Raw genomic sequence first — 18,568 nt, forward strand, 5'->3', positions numbered from 1 at the left:
ATAAGGTGTAAGAAGCTGGAGGGAAGTGTAGTTAGGAAGGTCTTTGAATGCTAAAGAAAAGCCTTTGTATTTGATCTTGGCAGGGACAGGGAGCCAGGGAAGGCTATGGGACACGGTGAGACCTACATTTTGGGAACATCACTCTGGTGGTTGAAGGGAGAAGAGATTGGGATGGGGAGGGACTTCACAAAGGCAGACCCTGTCCCACCTAAGCCCCCCAGCAAACCAAGGCAGGAGTCTTCAGTAGGGGGGGTAAAAGTCAGAGAAGGGGGTGCATTAATCCACAGGCCTTGGCCACAGCCTGGAAAAGGGGCGAGAAATCCGGGCTGAGAGGGAGGTTGGGAGAAGGGTATTGCCTCCATAGTAATAAGATTGGAGGGGAGAGGGTTTAGGGAAAGATAATGAATTTGGTTTGAGTTTAACATGTCTGCTGGACATCATAATGGTCAGCCATGTGGAGGTCAGCGGGGAGGCAGGACAGGTAGATTGTGGCGGTCATCGCGTCCAATGGTTGCTGCTGAGATCCCGGGGGAAGCTGCAGAGGACACCTGGGGGTGACCTGGGTGGGGATGCAGCAAAGGAGGCCGAGAAGGAGCAGGGGCCTCCAAAAGTAAAATCTCTGAGGTTAAGAATGAGATTTGATCCAAGGAAACCAAGAAAGGCCCTGAGCTAATCCATCTTCCATTGATAAATGGGGGAAATGGAAGCCTGGGACAAAGTGAGAAGGGTAAGCAGTGGCAGGGCCAGGGTTCTGTCCCAGTCCCAAGGGGTGTCAGCCTGAGTGGAGCCCTCCTGCTGGTCACCCTGAGGTCAGGGCCTCTCAGCTCCAGCTCAGCAGTGGGGGAGGGGACCAAGGGCCCTGAGCCCTTTTTCTCCTCAATCCTCTGGAGCACCTCAGGCCTCCCCCCCCACCAGTCAGCTGCAGTTGCCGACATTTCCTGTCCTGCAGCAGGAAGGAAGGGGGGGGGTGACCTGAGGCTCCCCAGTCAGCAACTTCCTGATCCCTGACCCCAGCCCCATCAATTAAGGGCCTGCCTTCCTGGCAGGACTGGCCCCCGAGCCATCCACAACAAGCCAGCTCCTTGGGGCAGGACACCGCCCGTTCTAGGAGCTCAGCAGGGAGCCCCCGGGGCCTTCCTCCACCTCCAACACTGGCGGGAACCCCACTCCAGGCCCCCGGTTCTGGGTGACACTGGCCGGCCTCTGGGAACGAGGGGGAGAAACCGCAGAGGGTTATGACCAGCCTCACAGGGCTCAGACCTTCCCTGCTTTCCTCATGAGGCTGCCATGGAAACACTAAACATGCTCCAGGAAGTTTTTCACCTACCTCTACACTCAGTGGGTTCTGACACCCAAGTTCCTCACACACTGGAAAGATGGCACCCCAAGGCACGGCCTGTACAGACGTGGCCAAGCCACCCCACACCTGAGGGTCCTGGTGGGCACCCCCTCCGGCCTGCTGGTGGCAGGGGAGCGGGAGCACCGGGGACAAGGCTCCCTCACAGGCTCTGTTGGTCCTAACTTGGATTTTCAGGCCGTTCTCCTGGTCTACCTTGACCTCAGTTCCACCCGAGCCCCCCAAACAGCCAGCCATCCCACCAAAATGAGTCAGGATTGTGTTTCATGGTCTGTTTTATTATTTTAAAATCACGGTGGGCGGTTTTCTGCTCTCACTGTCTGGTTCTCACACAGGTAACGTGGACAAAGGGAGTGCAGGGGCGGGGGAGGATGGTGGGGGGCCAAAGGCTGCGCCCACCCACAGGGGAACACTGGGAAATAATGCTCTGCTCTCAAGCTCCTCAGCCCTCGGGGGCCAGGGCCGGTGGCATGGTGTGTGCCTGCCCCTGTGCCCCGCTCCGGGTGCACCTTGCCAGGACAGGGGAGGTTTGTGAAGCAGGCATCAAAGGAATTCAAACAAAAACAAAACAAAACAAACTCCGGACATTTAAATAGAAATCCAAATCTTAAAAAAAGAAAAAAAAAACTCCCCACAAAGCTCGAGTTCTGACTTTTTCTCCCTTTGGAAAAATATTAAGCCTCGAGTTCCCCCATCCCACCCCCCAAAAATAATTACAAAGCTACAGGAACACATGGATGTTCACATCTGGACATGAGGTGTAGTCACAAGACCAAGGGTGGGGGAGGGGGCTCTAGGCTGGGAGGGAACAGTGAGGTTCTGGCTTTCCCTACTGAAGGCGCCAGGGGTGGGACACAGATGGCAGAATCGAGGGCAGGGGAGGGGCAGGACAGAAGGGGGCAGGGCCCAGACAGCTCAGTCCATCTCCGTAAAAAAAAGAAACAAGTGATTTAATAAAATAAAATCCATTGAAATGGCCCCGTGGGGAGGGGGGTGTGGGGGAAGAGAAGCCCCCCCCACCCCGTGCCCCCAGCCCTGGCATCTATTTGTCCCCAATGGAGGATGTGGCCACTAGGGCGGCAGCAGCGAGCTCAAGAGGGGGAGGGCTCTGAGAAGACCCCAGGGGCCTGGCCAGGCTGGGGAAGAAACAGAGGGGGTGGGGTGGGGGGCAAGGCCAGGAGGGGCCTGTCCCCTCCCCCAATGGGGTTAATGCTACAAGGCCATGCCCTTCCCCAAATCGGGTCAGGGGTGTCTCCCCAGGCCATCTCCTCCCATGGGCAGCTGGTCCCCCTGCCCCCCCAGGGGAGGGGCGAATAGCAAGCTCCCCCCCACAGATCAGGCGAGCAGGAGGAGGGGCCGCGGAGCGCTCCTCCCTCCCCACTCCTTTCTCTCCCAGGGCCTGTGGAGAGAGGCTCAGATCTCAGATCTGAAACTGGCTCAGTCAGACAGTCAATTTACTCTATAAATACCCCAGCCCAGGCAGGGGGTCAGCAAGGGGGGGCGGGGTGGGAGCAAGGCTGGGTGGGTGGGAGCGGCGCTCCGCCCCCTTCTCCCCGCTCCGGGAGGAGTGGGCAGGAGGACCGCGGCGGCTGCCAGAGTGGGCAGTACCCTGGAGGGGGAGGAGGTATCAAGGGGAGGGGGTGGAGAGAACTAAAAATCTCCCCCAGAAGGGAGTCAGTCCCAAGGGCCAGGCTCCAGCCAAGGGCTTAAAAACCAAAATAAACAAAAAATCCCAACCCCAGAGCGACCTACCGGACACCTGGGGCCAGAGGTGGCGGGGCGGGGCCTCGGTGCCTGGGCTTTTTTGTTTGGCTTGGTTTCCACCTGTCTGCTGCACTGGCCTGGAGTGGAGGCTGGAGTGGGGGAGGAAGCCCCCGCCCCCTCCCCAAATCTGTAAAGTGCACTATGAGTCTGTTCAATTAGCTATTGTCAACTTAGACCTGAAGGGGGCGAGGGCGGGCAGGGCGGGCTGCTGGTGGAGTCGGTTAGCTCACTCAAACCATCTGGCACAATGCTACATATGTGGAGGGGGGGAGGGGAGCCCCGGGGCTGGGCAAGGGGGGGAGGCTGGCCGGGAGGACCAGCCAGTCTGTTGGGGACAGAGGTGAGGCTGGGACACTGAGACTGAGCCTCGGACCAAGGGCGCCCCCTCGGCCGGCCGTCCCCACCCGCCCCTGAGAAATTAGGGGGACACTACTGGGGCCGGGGCAGAGGCGGGAGGGGGGCGGCCTGGGGCTGGAGGGGAACGCGGGGGCGGGCTCAGGCCACCACGAACTCCGACTTGAGGTCCGCCTTGACCTCGGGCTTCCAGAGCGAGTCCTCAAAATCGAGGTCCAGGCCGCCGGCGTCGCTGGCCCCGCTGCTGCTGCCGCTGCTGCTGCTGCTGGCCGCCCGGCCCGCCTTGCGGCCCGAGAGCCAGTGGTAGGGGCCGCGCGCGTCCCGCCGGGCCTTCCGCCGAAGGCGCTTCTGCTGCAAGAGCAGCTGCAGCCGCTCCACCTTGCACCGCGTGGCCCGGTTCTCCGTCTGCCGCAGGCGGTCACCTGAAAGAGAGGGCGGCCCATGAGGTTCCGGTCCTCCCCGGTCCTCCCCGGTCCTCCCCAGTCCTCCCCGTCCTCCCCTGCTCCGCCCTACGCGGAGCCCCGGGAGGCCCAGCGGCCAGAGGCCGAGGCCCTTTCCTGGAAGGTGTGGCCAGGAGGACCAGACCCCAAACCCTGGGAGAGACCAGCTAGGCCGGCTCGGCTTGGGAGTTTCACAGGACTGAGGCTGAACCATGGGAGGGGGAGGGGTGGTTCTGGGAGGGAGCTCCTGGTTCCTCCCTCCTCCTTGCCCCTAAAGGCAGGACTGGGAGAGGCCGCTGGGTGGTGGGGACAGGTCCCCCAGCCGGGCTCTGTCCTGCCCAGGACAGATGGCTGGAGGGCCAGATGGCCTCTCCCAGCGCTTGACCCCAGGGATTCCTGAAGAAAGGCCATTGGCCTTGGGGGGGAGACAGGATGAATCCCTGCAAGCCTGGCTGGAAAGTGATGGTCTGTGTCCAAGCTAAGCTTTGGCTGGGGGGAGGGGGGAGGCTGGAGGAATTTAAAAGCTCTTTGAGGGTAAGGAAGTGTTTAGAATGAATCCAGTTAGACTGGAGAGCCTACCCTGCACACAGCAGGCACTTAATAAGTGCTGAATTAAAGAGGGCCAGTGCTTGCAGCAAGTTCTAATCATGGCTCTGTGGGAACAGGGCAAATAAATCCGGCCTTTGCTCAAGAGCCACAGGAAGCCTGGGCCAGATCAGGGATTCCCTCTTCCACATTCAGTAGTATCCCATGGGACACTGGTGTCCCAGGGAGTGCGAGATCACACCCGGGCCCCGGAGCGGGGAAACCAGGGGTTCTAACATTCCGTGATCCCAGGTTCGCTGGGTTCTAGATTTGGGATGAAACCCTCAAACCCTTCTCTGGACAGATCAAAGAAGGTAGGCCCAGGGAAGGGCCAGAGCTCAGACAAGTCAGGGAGGTGGGACCCGAGCCCTTGTGCAGGGCTGCTTCCTTCCAGCCTTCTCTCTCAAGGTCCCTCCCATCCCCTGCAGGGGCTCTGGGGGCACCGGGCTGGGTACTGGGGCAGTGGGGGGGAGGGGGGCCAAGACCAGATCAGATCTGGAACATGGAAGGGATCTCCCACTCCTCCCATCCTTTGTTCTAAGGGCCCATCCAGCTCTGACATTCCTCCTGGAGCTGAGGAAGGCAGGCATTTGGGGCAGGGGGATCCCCTAGAATTCTTCCCTGGCGGAGAACACATCCTGTCTCAGAGAAAGGGCAGATTGTCCCTCTTCCTTCTCTTAATCCAGTCCCCTTGGACTTCCCCTCCCCCTGCTGCCTCGGCCCCCTGCCCCCCTCAATAGGACCTTTGTCTGGCCTGGGGAAAGTGGGGGTGAGGGGGCTGGAATTGGCCTCTCCTCAATCACCCCTGCCAGACACTGACACCCCTCTTCTGCCCCCTCCTCCTTGCACCCAGCCTTGGGGGGAGGGAGAAGGAAAGACTAGAAATTAATATATGCAGATTAATTCTCTCCCTACCCATCCCCCCTCCGAATTTGCTCACAGTCCCCTACTGTGATGGGGGGAGGGGGGAGAAAAGAAAAACGGAGCAGATGGGGGGAAGGGGATGGAAGGGAGCAGACTAGGGGGAGGGGAAGGAAGGAAGAGGGAGAACCCATTCATAAAAAGCCTGCTCACTTACACTGGGGCCATCTGGCCCCAGGAACCTCAGAGTGTTCACCGCTTTGGGGATGGGGCCGGGAGAAGGGCAGCCTGGGGCTCCCAGTCCTGCCCAGAATATATGGCCCTTTCTGAAGGCCTTGAATGCTGGGGCTGCTCTAACCAGGGAGGCCCAGCCCCCCCTCCCCATCCCCTCGGCCCAGCTGCTAGGCCTACTCCAGGGGCTCACACAGAGGGGCCTTCAAGGACTCAGCACCCAGCTGGGGGCGGGGGGGGGGGGGGGGAGCGCCAGTGGCCGGGCCTGCTTCCTGGAATGCCCTGCTGTCCCCCCCTCCCCGCCCCTCCAGGGGGCGGCACTCACCGCTGGGCTTGCACATCCGGATCTGGCTCTGGACCACGGAGTGCAGGGGGGACGTCAGCTTCTCACAAGAGGTAGCTTTGGTGGTGAGCTCGGGGGAGGGCGAGCACTGCGTCTGGCAGCGGAGCTGGGCCAGGGACTGGGGCATGCCCTGGTAGTGCCGCGTGGCACTCAGGAGGTCATTGAGGATCTGCAGGATGGTGCCGATGTCCCGCCGGGGGCGGCCGCTGCTGTCCTGGCAGTTCGGATGCAATGTGCCTGGGGAGGAAGGGAGGGTGTCGTGTCGGGCCCAGGTCTCTCTGGTCCTGGGAGGCGACGGCAGTGCCCGGGGGAGGGGGGCTCTGGGACCCAGGGGCAAGGAGAAGGCAGAGGGACTCCCCGAGTGCTCCCTACGAGGGGCCTTCTCAGGCCAGTGGTGGCCAAAGAAAGATCATGTTCCCTGGGGGGGGGGGGGGGGGCCGGGATGGGAGCGCTCAAGGCAAGAGACCATCGAGTGGGGGTCTGGACAAAGAACGTAGGACAGAAACCAGGGCTGGGGACTACTCTGGCTCTTGGCGAAAGACTGAGGCTTTTTCCTTTCTGGGCTCAGACTTCCCCTCATGTATAACAGAGGAAACTGGACTGTTTCCAAGGCCTTCCCAGCCCTGACCTCCCGGGTTCTAAGGGCCCTCCCAGCCCTGACCTCCTGGGTTCTAAGGGCCCTCCCAGCCCTGACCTCCTGGGTTCTAAGGGCCCTCCCAGCTCTGATATCCTGGGTTCTAAGGGCCCTCCCAGCTCTGACCTCCTGGGTTCTAAGGGCCCTCCCAGCCCTGACCTCCTGGGTTCTAAGGGCCCTCCCAGCCCTGACCTCCTGGGTTCTAAGGGCCCTCCCAGCTCTGATATCCTGGGTTCTAAGGGCCCTCCCAGCTCTGACCTCCTGGGTTCTAAGGGCCCTCCCAGCCCTGACCTCCTGGGTTCTAAGGGCCCTCCCAGCTCTGACCTCCTGGGTTCTAAGGGCCCTCCCAGCCCTGACATTCTGAGTTCTAATGACCCTCCCAGCCCTGACCTCCTGGGTTCTAAGGGCCCTCCCAGCTCTGACCTCCCGGGTTCTAAGGGCCCTCCCAGCTCTGACCTCCCGGGTTCTAAGGGCCCTCTCAGCCCTGACCTCCTGGTTCTAAGGGCCCTCCCAGCTCTGACCTCCCGGGTTCTAAGGGCCCTCCCAGCCCTGACATTCTGAGTTCTAATGACCCTCCCAGCCCTGACCTCCTGGGTTCTAAGGGCCCTCCCAGCTCTGACCTCCTGGTTCTAAGGGCCCTCCCAGCTCTGACCTCCTGGGTTCTAGGGCCCTCCCAGCCCTGACCTCCTGGGTTCTAAGGGCCCTCCCAGCTCTGACCTCCTGGGTTCTAAGGGCCCTCCCAGCTCTGACCTCCCGGGTTCTAAGGGCCCTCCCAGCTCTGACCTCCTGGGTTCTAGGTTTTCTCCTAACTCCCACTTTCCATCTTCATGTCTTCCAAGCTTACACCCCAGGAGCGAGTGAATGGCCTCAAAATCCCTGCTGGGGGGCAGGGGTGGGGGTGCCCTCATTTTTGGTCTTACCAGAGAAGGTCCCTGAGAATACTCCTGGAGCGTGGTTCACGAAGCTCTCGATGACGGCGCCAGGTTTCCGGGAGCGCGTGCTGGGGGCTGGGCTGCTGCTGGGTGGGGAGCTGGAACCCAAGGAAGAGGAGGCGGAAGAGGAGGAGGAGGGAGAGGGGCTGGTGCTGCTGCTATGAGAGGCACAATCCACCTGCCAAGAGAGACGGAAGTCAGCAGGAATAAGCGGGACTCCAGAGTCACAACCCAACCCCCATCCATGTCCCAGATCCCGAGGCCCCATTCAGAACCCGCAGCTCCCATCTCCCAAGCACTTCTAGTCTACAATTGCTTTTCTCTCAGCTGGTTGTGCCCATTTTATAGCTGGAACAACTGAGGCTCAGAAGTAAAGTCCCCAGAGTCAATCAGCAGCAAGTCCTAAAACTGGGAGTTGAGGCTACTTGGGCCTTGGACTCCCCCGCTGCCTCTGACCTGGCAGAGTGGCAGGCAGTCCTGACTGCAGATGGTGGAGTAAAGATGGCAGGAGAAACAGGAGGGAGCCAGAGCCAGTCCGGCATGGTGGGAGAGCCTAGATTGGGCAGAGGACCAGTGCCCACGAATCCAGGCTCTTCCCCTTCCTGGCTGCGAGACCTTGGGACAGTCTCCTCCTCCGGGACACCCTTGCGTTACCCACTAAGTGAAGGGATCGCACTAGATCACATCCCAGGTCCCTTCCAGCTCTAAAGCCATCCCAAGAGTGACCTTCCTTCCCCAGCTCCCGGAGGCCCCCCACCAAACCACCTCTGCCCTCAGCAAGAGGGGCCCAGAATCATTACCTCAGAACAGGAGGAAACCGCGCCGCCGTTAACCGTTTGTGCGCTGGCGCCGTGGGACCGGAAGACGCCGGCCGTGACGGGCGAGGGATGAGCAGGACTGAAGTAGGCGGGCGTGCTGGAGGTGGCAGAGGGGCTGGGCGGGCAGGCAGGCACGGGGACTCGGGCAGTGGCGGCAGCAGTGAGGCTGGAGGGCCGGCAAGGCGAGGGGGTGCTGGCTGTGGCCCCCGGGTCCCCGCGCCCTGCCATGAGGTGTTGTCGATGCTGGAGCTGGGCACCTGCAGCTGCCTGCTGGGCAGCCAACTGTAGCTGCACGAACATCATGTGGTCACCCACTCGGAGGGCCAGGGTGAGCGGGGAGCGGCCGGAGAGGAAGTCGCTGACCTGGAGCAAGAAGAGAAGCCGGTGAGAGCAAATCCAGCAAATCTGAATAGCAGAGCCCCTTGGTGGGGCCGGGGTCAGGCCTCTTACCCGCTGTCCCAAGACCTGGGAAAGGTCCACCTGGTCCTGTGCAAAAGCCTTCCCAGGTCTGCTAAAGTCCCCCCCCCCCCCCAGCTTGGACATCCCAGGTTCTAAAGCCATTTTCATCCTTGAATTTCTAAGCTTCACTAGGTTCCTTCCAGAGGTGCTTTTCGCTTCAGCCCAGCCAGCAGCACTACCACAGAAGTTGGAGGGGCAGGAGAAGATCAGAACATCGCCTCGGATTCCCTGCCTTTTCCGGCCTTCTCCCAAGGCAGGGCGCCCCCACCCCGCTCCTCTAAGGTCAAAGCTCCATGGCACTCCCAGGCGCAGACCCTATCACCCCAGAACCACCTACAAGATAACCGGGCACAGCTGCTGCGGATGGGGAGTGAGCGTCGGGAAACCCAAGAGCCAAAGTCCAGCTAGAAGAGCGACCCCCCCCATGCCATTTCCCTCTCCACCCCCATGTGCCCAGACACCGCCAGAGCCAGGGGCCATGGGCAGGAAGCCGAGCCTGGCCCATGTAAGACCACAAGTTCTGCACTTCCCATGGAAGCTCTGCCCTTAGGGATCCCTGGTCCCCCCATCTGTTGTCAGGCAGAATGGAGGCAGCGCAGGCCCTACTAGGGCCGTCCAGGAGTCCTCTGCACAAGGACACGTCCTAATCACATCCCTGGCCACCAAGGGCAGGCGCCCCTATTCTTCCTGCCTGACCCCCCCCAAAATCCAGGTAAAGATGGGGAGGGGGGGGAAGCCAGAAAACACAATGTTCTTAGCAACGGGGATTCCTGTCTGTCTCACACACAGAATCTGTTTCCTTCCCTGCCCCCTCTATTCTCATCCCAGACTAGCAGTCAGAAAAGCAAGCCTGTGCCCTCTGCCAGTCTACCCCGGCAGCCACGCCCCCACCTCCTAAGCCCTGCCCACACGCTCTGCTCCCTTCCCCCCCATATAGGTGGGGGCTACAAATAGGTAAGGTACCAGAGATAAGCTGGCTCAGCCAGTAGCTGTCCTTCCTTAGATCTTCCTAAATCCCTTTTCAGCCATCTTTCTGGAAGGGAAGGGACTCACCCTCGTCCATTTTCCTGGCCCAAAGGGGCCAAGTTGCCTCTTGGCCCTACCCTGGGAACCAGTGGCTGTCAGCGGGGGAGGGGGCAGGGCAGGGAGGCACCCGGACCCACTGGATACCCCCCTTTTCCTCTCCCCCCATCCCATCTTCCCACCCTGCCCCCTCCCCCCTCCCCAACCCTGGCCTTAGAAGCCAATGAGTGGGAGGGAAAATTCTTGGACAAATTCTTCTGTTCTAACCTTTGCTTCCTCAAGATAAATATTTATCTGTCCCAGCCTGGCCGAGGGGGTGGGGGTGGGGGTGGGAGAGAGGCAGATAATTCTGGGCTGGGCCTGGGACTGGCTGCATCTCAGGGCCGGCGGCTGGGAGAGGCCCGGGGCTGGAAGGGCCTGCTGGCCCAGTCTCCCGTCTCAGACAAGGCAGCCCGACCTCCAGGAAGGTCCCGTTCCACAGAGTATCTGGACCCTGAGACAGAGGGGCATCCAACTCCCCCATTCCACAAAAGGGCAGGAGGATGTCAGGGCCGGCACAACAGCCCCTGCCCCGGCTGGGGGCAGAGAAGACACTCCCCTTCCGGGAAGTCTCCTCCATCCTGGGGAGGTGGGCCTGGCCCCCCCCGCAAGGCTTCTGCCCATGGTGAGGGCCCGAGCCCGCCCTGGGGAGCGGGGCCATGTCTGCTCTCAGCATCTGCCTCATCTTCCCCAGGGGCCGGGTGGGGGAGGGGAGCTGCTTCTCAGAAGTGACAGCGGGATGACTCAGAGCCCAGCCTGCTGCCTGCCTCCTCTGCCCTCCCTCTCCTGGTGGCTCGGACCAGGCCGGCTCCTGGCGGGCGACCTCCCGGAGGGCCGGCTCCCAGGGAGAAGGGGCTGCCCTGGCCCACAAGGGCAGGGGGCCGAGGCCTGGTTCTCAGGAACCTCTTCTCCCCCCCCATTTCCTCCCACAGGGAGAGATGACACAGTGACTGGAGAAGGCCCGAGGGAGGCCTGTCACAGGCCCAGGGCTGCGGGCGCCCGGCCACTGGCCCCTCCCACCCCGAGCCTGACGCACGCACGGCTGGGCACTGCTGGAGCGGATGTGATGGGGCGAGGCTTCCTCCAGAAAGCCCCCCCCTCCCCGCCAGCGGGAACTGCACCCTGGCCCTGTTCACACACCCTGTGTGTGGTGGGGGCGGGGGGGGGGGGGCGGAAGTCACCCCTCCCTTTCTCATCTACTAAAGCACTCCTCCCTCCCCACCCCCAAGGCTGGGGCACAGGGTCTTGGTCTCTTTTGTCCTGGGACTGGGAATCCACCTGGCATGTAACCTGAGCCCACGGGATGCCCCCCACTCACTCGCAGCCCCTCCTGCTCCTACCAACAGCAGCCCTGCCATCGCTGCGATTACTTATGCCGGGCCTGCTGGCTCTCCCAGGAGGCCCCCCGCGATCCAGGCGGAGGGAAGCTTCCTCTGCCCCCTCCCCCCACCACGAAACTGTGAGCCCTGGGGGAGGCTGGGGGGACCTAGGGGAGCGCGCAGCCACCAGAGAAGTGGCAGAACGGGTTTGCGCCTGGCTCTGGGCAAGAACGGCCTTCTCCCACCCACCCACCACCCCCTCCTCTCTCCTTCTGCCTTGCCTTCCCTAACCCAGAGGCCCTGGCATCCTGAGGATGTCTGAGCACTGTGTCAGCCTGGGACTCCTCCCCCACTCCCTCCTGGGAGACCTGGGCCGGGCCAGGGAGGGAAGGGCAGGAGCCCCCCGGATCCCAAACAACCTCATTTCCCAAGAGGACACAGGCGGGCACACCGGGCACCCAGCTGCCGGCCAAGGGGAGAGGCGAGCCTCCCAGTTACAAAACATTCTCCTCACATCTCGTCCCTACCTCCAGCCACTGCTGGGCCCAGGCCACCCAGAGAACCGCCCAGACAGCCAGCCCTCAGCCCTGACCTCTTCACTCGGCCCTGGCAGAAAGGCCTGGATGCCCAAGGAATGTTCCCCCCCCCCCCCAGGTCACAGGAGAGGCTGGTTTGGGGGGGGGGGGAGGAAGGGCTGCTGTTGCTGACGCACAAACCCCGGAGGTGGAGTCTGTCGGGGAGAGTCAGGGTGGTGGAGATGGGGAGAGATACCCTCCCGGGCACCGAGGTCCCTCCCCCCCTCAGGGGAGGGCTTTTTGCTTCACAAAATTTAGTAATGAAATCCACAGGGGCTCAACTGAGATGAGGATGGGGGAGGGGAAACAAGACAGGGGATGTGGTCAGCCCCATTCCAGAGGAAGAGGAGGGGCCGGCCCAGGGAAGAACCAAAGGGAGCAGGGCTCACCTAGAGATGTGCCCTCGACTGGCTGCTGAAGCCAGGAGGCTGGGCCCGATCCTGGGGCCAAGGTGGAGTGACCCCGAGGGAAGAACCCAGAGCTTTAGTCCTTGGTCACATCCCTCAGCCCCCAAACCCCACCCCCGCCCCCAGTGAAGTGCACCAGGTGTCCCGCTCAGCTGTGGGAGGGGAACCTCTGAAGGTCAGAACTGCGTGGGCAGGGGGGGTCAGCAGGAGGGGGAGGTGAAGGGGGGGCCAGACAGGGCCAAGACGCTCCAAGGCTGGGGGGTGGGGGCAGGACTGAGGTCTGACCACAAGACCCAGAGTGAGGAAGTGCTCCCCTTCCTTACCTGAGTTTCGGTTAAGCTCTCAAGGGCCTGCATGACGGACTGCTCGGGCCGGGAGGCCTGGGACTGAGAGAAGAGAAAGCCAAGGTCACTTGGGGTTCCTGCTGACAAAACCGCCGGGGGGAGGGGAAGGAGGTAGGAAGTTTCACTTCTGCACTTGGGGGAGGTAGGAAAAAGTCACACCGTGAGAGACTCAAATGAGAAAAGGTTATGAAAGAGGGGGAAGGCAGGCTTGTTCCAAGCCCAGGGCCTAGCCAGGACCATGGGGCCTCCCAGAGAGGGAAGGGGCAAGTATAAGTCTGTTCTGGAGGGGGGTGGGGGCCTGCAGGGAGAGGAGACAGAAAGCCCCAGTATGTGGGGAGGGGGAGGAAAAGACTGCTTCAAGAGGGAAGGTCACAAGCAAAGACTGGGTGACCCCACACTGGGTGCTACAAAGATTATGAGAGCCCCCCGCGAGCAGCTGAGAAAACTTAATTCTTTGGGGCAGAGACTGGAGTGGAACCCAGACTACCAAGCCAATATTCCTTTCACAAAATCACAGGGGAGCAGCTATGGAGGGAGGCAGGGTGCGGGGCAGGGGGGTCAGGAAGTGGGAGGAGATCAGAGACATCAGCAATCAAAGGTGGGGTGCGGGCACAGAGAAGGTCAGAAAGTGTGGGAGGACAGGCAGGAGGAGGGGGCTGGGGCCTCCAGGGCTGGGAGACCTAGGAAAGGTCAGGAGCTAGCTGCTTGGGGCACAAGTGTGGGGCAGAGGATATGCTGGGGGAACATAAAGAGACCAGAAGGTGTATGCATGGGAGGGACAGGGACAGGGGGGCCACAAGGACAGTCCCTCCCCTCCCAATCAAGGTGTGGGAGCATCCTTTACCATGAGGCCGGCTTCCACCGTGGGGACGAGCGTCACCTTGCTGCCATCGCCCACACCGAGATCCTGTAGCTTCCCAGAACTGAGGCGTCTGTGCAGGGGGAGGGAGGGAAGAGGAAGAGAGGGTGAGACTGAGTGAGTGGTGGAAAGGCAGCAACTGAAGCAGAAGGACCTGGGGGGAGGAGGATGGGGGGGGGGGGGGAAGAGACAGAATTGGAAAGCTCCCTTCCACCCCCCCCTGGCTCTTTACCGGGGGCAGGGCCCCAGCTGCTTCCAGAGGCAGGAAGCTGGGCTATTATTTAATCCAGACCAGGGTCACTGTGCTCATACTAGCCAAGAGCCCACTCTCCCAGCACAAAAACAAACATAACCCACGGCGGCAGCAGCACCCCCTCCCTCCCACCTCGAATTCACAGAACAGCTTTTACCAGGGGCTTTTTAAATGTCTCTCTGGCCAATCAGAAACCAGCCTGCCCCAAGGAGGCCTCCTGGGGAATCATTCTCCCCATCGGGCAGAGAGGGAAACTGAGGCCCCAGCAGGGAAGGGATTTCCCCCAGTTCATCCAGCTCCCCAAGGTGGGCCCAGCCTGTGATCTTTGTAAAGGAGCCTGCACCACCAGCAGGCCCACCCCTCCCCCTCCTGGGGAGCTGTCCTAGTGAAATGAAGAAAGACCAGATAAGGAAAGCAGGAGGACCAGGAGACCAGGCTTTGTGCCCGGAACTGCCCAGAAGCTGCCCACCACTGCTCTGTATCACCAGAGAAGGTGCCCGAGGCAGTTTGGGGGTGGAGATAGGAGAGGGCTGCTCCCCTCCAAGATTCAGTCCCCACTTATGACTGCTCTCTGGATGAGGTTAGTAAGCAGCCTCTCTCCTCCCCCCCATTTCCCGGCCACCAACAGGGCTCCCCTGCAGGATCAGCCCAGGGCTGCTCAGACAAAGGAGACCCCCCCCAAGCCCCTCCCCCACCTCTGGCCCGCCAGGCCCCACGGGGAAGGCCCCAGCCCAACCGGCCCCCTCCTTCCCTCTTTTCCTCCCTCCCTCCCTTTCTCCCCCAGGCCTCAGGTTATTTAAATAAAGGGGGGGATAAGGGGGAGAAGAGACTGCCAGAGAGCTCCTACCTCAGAACAAAGGGGGGAGGGGGAGGGGAGACAGAGACAGAGAGGCAAACAGGGACAGAGACCCAGAGCCGGAGAGACAGAGCAGGGACTGAGGAGTGCAGGCGGGGGCTGAGCCCGGACAGACCCCGAGGCCAGCCACCATGGCTCCCTGCAGATCCAGCCGGGCACCCCCCGGAAACTTTCTGGCATGAAAGGTTCACATTTTCCATTTTTAGCTGCCCGGGTTAAACCGCTGAAGCCCGGAGACTGTCGGCGTCTCCTCCCACCTCCTCCTCCTCCTCCTCTTCCCCTCCCCTCCCGGAAAACTGCCCCCTTCCCCCCCCCCCCCAGGAGCCACCGGCAGGCAAGCCCTGCAGTCGGGAATCAGATTTCGAAAGGGGAAGAGGTGAGGGGGTGGGAGCCACGCATGAGAAAAGGCTGCAGGCTTCAGAGCTAGGCAGGGGGTGGGGGCATGGGGGCTGCAGCCTTTGTGCCCGAACCCGGAATGGGGGGGGGGTTGCAGAGAATAGGAAGAAGAGACGGGAAGACAGAGACAGACCGAGGGTGGGGGAGTGGAGAAGGACAATCGAGACACAAGAGACAGAGGGAGGGGGGGAGCGGGGGAGGGAGGGGAGAAGAGACATTGAGATGAGACACCCAGGGACAGAGACAGGGAAGGGAGGAACACACACACACACACACACACACACACACACACACACACACACACACACACACACACACACACACACACACACACACACACGGAGGGGGCAGAGGGGGGGGCAGGCGGGCGCAGAGATCGGGAAATGGATAAAGAGATCCACTGAGGCCGGAGGGAGACTGGCGGAGGGAGAGGGGCCGGGGCGGGAGGCGGCGAGGACGCGAGGAGGGCACGCGGGGCTCGCACGCCCCTCAGCCCTCTCCAGAAGCGCCCACCTCCTTCTCCCTCCCCGTCCCGCCGCCCCTTCACCGAGCCCGGAGCCGGAGGGAGATGGCCTTTGTTCGCCTGCGGGGGGGGGGGGAGGGGGGACCGCTGCCCGGAGGGAAGGAGTCGGCGGCTCGTCGGGCACTTACGTCTCCTTGTAGAGCAGCGCCAGCCGCTCCTTGGGCACCTTCAGGCGCTGAGACAGGCGCCTCCGGAGCCCCTCCACCGTCTCCTCGCCGGGGACCGAGAGCTCGTAGCGGGCGCCCGTGGTCGTGTTGATGCACAGATTCATGGGCGGCTCGGCCGCCAGCAGTTCGCAGGGGGCAGCGGGGGCGGCTCCGCGCCGGCAGCTCCGGGCGCTGGGCTGCGGCTCCATCGGCGGACCCGAGCGCGGCCCGCGAGGGCGAGAAAGCGAGCGGACAGAGGCGGCCGATAGGGTCCCTGCGTCCTGGCCGGGCCCCGGCTCGTTCTTCCCCGGCTCAGCCGCCGCCAGGTCCTCCAGGCGCTCGGCCGGTTCGCCCCCCGGCTACGCCGGCACCGGTCCGGAGTTGGCGACAACCGAACCCCTTTGAGGGAAACGGAGACGCTGGAAAAGAGCGGCAGCCCGCAGGGCTCTAGCCGAGGACGCGGCCTCCCGACCGGAGGGCGGAGCGTTTAAAGGGCCACTGCCCGGGAGCTGGAGGCTGGAGCCGGGCGCGGGGGTGGGGGGAGAACAGGCGGAGGGAGGGGAAAAGAGGTTCACAGCCGCCTGCTTTCTCTGGCCTCCTCTCCCCTTCTCCCCGCCCCCCTCTCTTTCTCTCTTTCTCTCTGCCTCCAGCCGAACCTAGCAACAGCAGCCGCGGCCGCTCACAGATGCTGCTGCGGCTGCTTCCCGCCGCCGCTCCGAGCTCTGGGGGTGAAAGTAACAAAAAAAAAAGTTATAATGTATCAACGTTCTAAAGGGGCTGAGCCCGCCCCCCTTCCTCCTCACCTCCCTCCCCCCCCCCCCGCCTAAGCTCTCTCATTCACTACTTACTCTGCCGGGCGCTGCCGACCAATCGCGGCGCTCCGAACGCCCCGGCGGCCCCCGCCCTCCACCAATCGCAGCCCAACCGGCTCTCCCCCCCACGTGGCAGCAAGAGCCAACCTCTTCCCCGCCTGTCTGGCAGCTACCCGCCAATCAGTTGGGCTCGCCTGCCCCTCCCCGCCCCCATCCCCTCAGCGCCCGTCCTCCCGCCCCCCAATTCAGTCCCTCCCCTAGCCAGCCTTCCCCCATCCTTCCCAGCCATTCATAATCTCCGAGCCCCACAACAAAGAGCTTGCTCCCGGAGCGGGCGAGCTGCGTGGGGAGGGGGCCCGGGAGGGTGTGCGGGGATTTTTTCCTTTTCTTCCTTCCCCGATTTAGAATCTAATTAGAGGATAAGTCACCGCCGAGCTCCCAAAAATAAGCGCGGGGGCGAGAGGCGGCCAACACCCCGGCGCTGGGAAAGAAAGGGGGAGCCGCCCACGCAATCTGAGGAAGACACCGAGGTCCGCGTGGACCACAGACACTATTGTTCCCAGCATTAGGAAGAAATGGCCTCCCTCACTGCTCCACCATTCGAGAGGGGGAGGGGAAGATAGATTTTAAAACGTCAAAAAGGGGACGCCGGGACCCTGCAGCTGAGGGTCCGAAGCCATTTGTTAGTGGCAGGGAAGGGACTATGAAAGAATAGTGTGAAGTGGCAGCAATGCTCAGAGGAGGGCTGGGGGTGGGGGCGCAGGCGGGGCATCCGGGCCACCGGGGATCTCAGCGCAGGGGGGGTCTGGGGAGAGGCGCAGGGAGGTTCGCACTAACTCGAGCGTACCCCGCCCTCCCTGCCTCCCTCCTTCAGTGACGTGGCTTGGGCGAAATGCAGAGAAGATTTCCCCCCCCACACACGCTTGGAGATCTATGCGCCTCCTTCCACAAACAGCCACCGCCCCAGGGTGGGGCGAGAGAAGTGGGGGAGAGCGGCCGGGAGGGCCTCCCTCACCTCGCGAAGCGGGGGGATCGAGAGGTGAAAGGAGGGGGAAACATGGGATCCTTTAATAGATGGGCTCCGCACTCCCCCCCCCTCAGCCTGGGAGGCAGTGACGCGCGGCGTCTCGCAGGCAGAGCCAGGGAGCCTGAGTACGGGGGGGAGGGGAAAAGGGAAGGGGGTGATGGGGCGGGGACCCAGAGCAGTGCTCCCCATGAGTCAGCAGCGCGCGAGCGCCCTCTTCTGCCACCTGGAGGGACTTCAGGCCTGAAAATAGGGAGGCGGGGTATGTGCTCCCGCGTGCGGAGCTGGGGGGGGGGGGGTGAGGGGGAAGCGGTTGGGTGGGAGAGACAGACAGACTCCAGCGGAGGAGGGGAGAGAAAAGGAACCCTAGGATCATCCCAGGAGGGATTCTCCCCAGATTACCTAGGCCAAACCTCTCTTGAAAGGGGGGGCGGTTCCGCTGGCGACAGGGAGGGCAAGCGCTGACCAAGGTCACGGAGCTGAGCCCCAGCTCTGGGGTTCGAAGCAGCGCCCGGCCCTCCTTCCCACCTCGCTCCGAGTCCAACACACCTCCCGGACGGGCCGTCTCCCGCACGCTCCAACTCCCTTTAGAGTTTGGGGCTCCCTCAGATCAGGCTCGAGGACGTCCCGGCCCGTCCGGCCTCTCGGGGAAGAGTCCCCACCCCCGGAGCGTCCTTCCTCGGGGGTCCCCTCAACCCCCGGCTGTCTCCGCAGCCCTTCCCCGCACGGCGCCGCGCCGACCCCAACTCACCGATCAGAACCGGGTCCGCCCCCGAATCCGCAAGTCTTCCAACTAAAAGCCCTCCCGAGCCGTTCCCCGATCCGCCCCGGGAAGGAGCGCGAGTCAAGGTCCGGGAATCCGGAATCCGGGAAGAGTGGGAGGAGGAGGCCCAGGTTCCCCGGCTGCCCAGTGACTGTGGCCTGTTTGGGAAGCGCTGGAAGTTTTTATCCGCCCCCTCCCTCCTGGCTGGGGTGGAGTCTGGGCGGATTCCCGGCCCCCGGGAGCAGAAACGCCCAGGGCTGCCCCGCCGACTCAGCAGCCGAGAGGGAGCGGGCAAGCGGGTGACGCAACCTTCACCTGGCACCCCGGGTCTGGGGCGGGGGTCACTCCCCTCGTCCGGCCCGGGCTCCCCCTGCCCCCTCAGACGCGCGTCGCTACGCGGTGGCTGCAGCCTTCCTCCCCAGCGGCCGGCCCGGCCCGGCCTTCCTCGGCT

General features: G+C 62.7%; 1 protein-coding gene across 1 annotated transcript; it reads right to left on the reverse strand.

Moving 5' to 3' along the window:
• Window positions 1-1,614: 1,614 nt before the first annotated feature.
• Window positions 1,615-18,246, reverse strand: MIDN (midnolin). Its single transcript, XM_074304958.1, has 8 exons — window positions 18,106-18,246; window positions 15,501-16,240; window positions 13,330-13,417; window positions 12,465-12,527; window positions 8,302-8,682; window positions 7,490-7,679; window positions 5,918-6,172; window positions 1,615-3,897 (listed from the first exon to the last, which is right to left on the reverse strand). Exons 2-8 carry the CDS (start codon window positions 15,725-15,727, stop codon window positions 3,617-3,619), a joined length of 1,485 nt encoding a protein of 494 aa, XP_074161059.1. The 5' UTR covers window positions 15,728-16,240; window positions 18,106-18,246; the 3' UTR covers window positions 1,615-3,616.
• Between the last annotated feature and the right edge of the window lie 322 nt (window positions 18,247-18,568).

This window comes from Sminthopsis crassicaudata, chromosome 1, assembly GCF_048593235.1.
Source record: "Sminthopsis crassicaudata isolate SCR6 chromosome 1, ASM4859323v1, whole genome shotgun sequence".
Lineage (NCBI taxonomy): Eukaryota > Metazoa > Chordata > Mammalia > Dasyuromorphia > Dasyuridae > Sminthopsis > Sminthopsis crassicaudata.